General features: G+C 38.7%; 1 protein-coding gene across 1 annotated transcript in view; it reads left to right on the top strand.

The window, feature by feature from the left end:
- LOC101858122 overlaps nucleotides 1–3,459 on the top strand; it is a gene marked incomplete at its 5' end in the record, with an annotated part of 28,673 nt that overhangs the window by 8,724 nt on the left and 16,490 nt on the right. The window contains 3 exon segments of the mRNA XM_035971407.1: nucleotides 591–664; nucleotides 2,041–2,147; nucleotides 3,047–3,129. Of these exon segments, the coding sequence (XP_035827300.1) occupies nucleotides 591–664; nucleotides 2,041–2,147; nucleotides 3,047–3,129 (264 nt within the window).

Here is a 3,459-nt window from a genome sequence, read left to right as displayed (position 1 = left end):
CCCTTCTTTTTTGTGGTTGTTACTCTCTTATAACCGCTGTAATCTTCGGCACTTATTTGACCTTATTGTGTTGCAAGTGCAAGAAGTCTAAGTTTTGACGAGCGCCTGATTTCACCACAATGCTACACACGTCGATAATAATACAAATGTAAGCGTCGTGATGAAATCAGGCGCTCGTCAAAACTGACCTACAGAGGTTTGGAAGACCACTCTTCAATTCGCAGAAGCATATTTCCATAGACATGTTTGAGTCTTTTCACCACTACTTGTATTGTCTTTAAAGACATGTTAGCCTTTTCACAACTATATGTCGCGGGCAGTATTGCATACAGACGTATCTCAAAGGCCGCCAAAAATGACTTACGTCTGTATGCAATACTGCCCACGATGTATTGTCTTTATAGTATAGACATGTTTGAGTCTTTTCACAATTACATAACAAAACAAAAACAGAGAAGAGAAAACTGCAATTATTCATTTACCAAACCACCACTAGCTTTATAGACATGTTTGAGTCTTTTCTTATTGTCTTTATAAACATGTTTGAGTCTTTTCCCCACTACATGTATTGTCTTTATTTTATCATCCAGTTTTTAGACATCATCTCATCATGCTCAGGCCTGCACTTCAAGAACATTGAAGCTCCTATAGTGCTCAAAGAAGGGTGAGTTGTCTCTCAAATATGTAGTGTCCCGAATAGTGAATGGAAAAACACTGATAGAGAATGAGCTGTCATGCGAGTCTATGAGTTAATGTGGGTTTTGTGAGATTGAGCTAAAGCTGTTACCAGCATGTATAGTAAATTTGTTGGTTAGATTTAGTAAGTGGGTGGTTGACGGATGATGCTCTGGTGTGGTTTGCTCCTTCTATCCTCTAAAAAAAATCTATCGTCTCTATCTCCCCTCCTTTTTTTGTTGTGTTTGTTACATTCTTGTAAGACCTCTAATCTTCAGCTCTTATATTACCTTATTTTGTGTTGCAAGTGCCGTAAATAATAATAATAATAATAAATTACGCTTTTATTTGTCCCAGAAGGGCACTTTGTTTTACAATGGCAAACATACATACATAAAAACATAATTAGAAATACGTACATACATAAATACATACATAAATGCACACTATTACACAAATACAGAACAGTTTACAAACAATGCCACTGTCGGTCGCCACTGTGCAGCGCCCTGTAATTTGAGCTAGGGTTGTTGTGTCTTGCTCAAGGACACACTCCAGTGACCACCCATCTGATCCCCGTGTCACCGACTCTTGCTTGACATTGCTTGAGTCAAAACTCACTACTCACTTAGCCACTGGAGCCCCCAAAAAGCAAAAGCAAATAATTAGATTTAGTAAGAGTTTTACGGCACTTGCAACACAAGTAGGTCATATAAGTGCTGAAATTAGTAGACATTGGTTGTGTATGAGTTGACACAAATAGTGGATTTGTTGTTCCTGGATATTGCACGAGTGAGCATGGATTATGTACGTCTGGAGACGGATAATGTTGACACATAATGGATTTGTTGACATGGATAATATATGATTTGACACAGATAATGAATGAGTTGACACAGATAATGAATGAGTCGACACAAATGATGAATGATTTGACACAGACAATGAATGAATTGACAGAGATAATGAATGAGTCGACACAAATGATGAATGATTTGACACGGACAGTGAAGGAATTGACAAAGATAATGAATGAGTTGACACAAATGATGAATGAATCGACACAGATAACAAATGAATTGACACAGATAATGAATGAGTTGACACAGATAATGAATGAGTTGACACAGATGGCCTGTAGTTTGACATGGTGAAGGCATGATGAGTCGACTGTTTGAAGAAATGAGTAAACTCAAATAATAATAATAATAGATAGCATTTGTATAGCGCATATCCCCGCTCAACAGCAGGCTCTATGCGCTTTACACTATATTATTACCCCATCAGACCATAGAACATTCCGAAACATTCTCAGCTTTGCGGGAAGCATAAAGGAAAGTTTTGTTTTGCTTTTTTTTGTTTCAGGTTCATGATTAAAAGAGCTCAGGGAAGGAAACGGTTCGGACTGAAGAATTTCAAAAAGAGATTTTTCCGCCTAACCAACCAGACGCTGTCGTATTCCAAGAACAAAGGTGGGTGGTTGGCGGGTGCTCTGGTGTGGTTTGCTTCTTCTTTCCTGTCAAACATCTATCGTCCTTATCTCCCCTCTTTCTTTTTTGTCTTTGTTACTCTCTTGTAACACCTCTAATCTTCTGGCACTCATATGACCTTATGCAGTTGCGAGCCCTGTAAAACCTCTACTGAAACTAAACTGAGTTCTCAACTCTGTAGATTTTGCATTTCAAACTAAATTTTGTGGTGGGAATGTAAAATTGATGATGAAAAAAATCCCCTAAGAATGCTGTCAAAATTGTCAAAGACGTCCGTCCATAGTCGAGGAGAAAAAGTTGTTATCTTAGACAAGTGGACGTCTTTCTCAGTGTTATTGTAATGTAAAACACAGGCCGGGGAGGAAATGGGAGGTGGATGTTTGTACAAGTGATTGTCTTACTTTTTGGCAATTGCTGAAAACAGTTCTGTTTCTATTTATTAGATGAGGAGCTGTGGAAATGGGTTCAGTTTTTTAAAATATTTAATGACCAGTTTAGTGATATATGTGTCAATTTTAGATTTTGTTCCTAAATAGGGCCCCGGCGTAGTGGATTTACCCCTCATGGAGATAAAAGAGTTAATAACTACTGAGTACTGGTATCGATTAGCACCCACCTCTGTGGGTTTTTTTGTTTTTGTTTTTTTCTTGTGTAGGATTATTTAAAATTATTTAGTGGGTGGTTGGTGGGTGCTCTGGTGTGGTTTGCTTCTTCTTTCCTGTCAAACTCTATCATCCTTATCTCCCTTCCTTTTTTGTCTTTGTTACTCTCTGGTAACACCTCTAATCTTTTGGCGTTCATATGACCTTATTGTGTTTGCAAGTGCCGTAAAACACTTACTTAAACAATAAAACAAAATGATGTATGTTTTGTTTGTCCAGGAGAAAAACCACTGTTTGAGATGCCTGTGACTGATATCTTGGCTGTGGAGAAACTGGAGGAGGAGTCCTTCAAGATGAAATATGTGAGTGGATGTCTCTGTGTGTGTCTCTGTCTCTGTCTCTGTCTCTGTGATTTGTCTGTGAGTGAACGTCTGCGTGTGTGCAGTGCCACTGACTGTAGTGTCTTTAGACCATTCCCAAAGGGGGGACATTTCTTGTTCAAGCACAGTAGAATTTGTAAATGGGCTGATTCATCATGTCACGCTCATAACTGTGCCTGATCTGCCACAGGGAACTGCTGCTTTTTCTTTCCTAATCCTTACTATTGTCATTTTCCTCTACTTCTTTTGTATGTTTGTCACTCTTTTGTGACCTGCTATTTCCGGGGTGCCTCGATAGTCGAAGCAGATTCT

This window comes from Aplysia californica, unplaced genomic scaffold (genome assembly GCF_000002075.1).
Source record: "Aplysia californica isolate F4 #8 unplaced genomic scaffold, AplCal3.0 scaffold00430, whole genome shotgun sequence".
Classification (NCBI taxonomy): Eukaryota; Metazoa; Mollusca; class Gastropoda; order Aplysiida; family Aplysiidae; genus Aplysia; species Aplysia californica.
The sequence above is the reverse complement of the archived record's forward strand: the minus strand, read 5'-3'. Positions and strand labels throughout refer to the sequence as shown.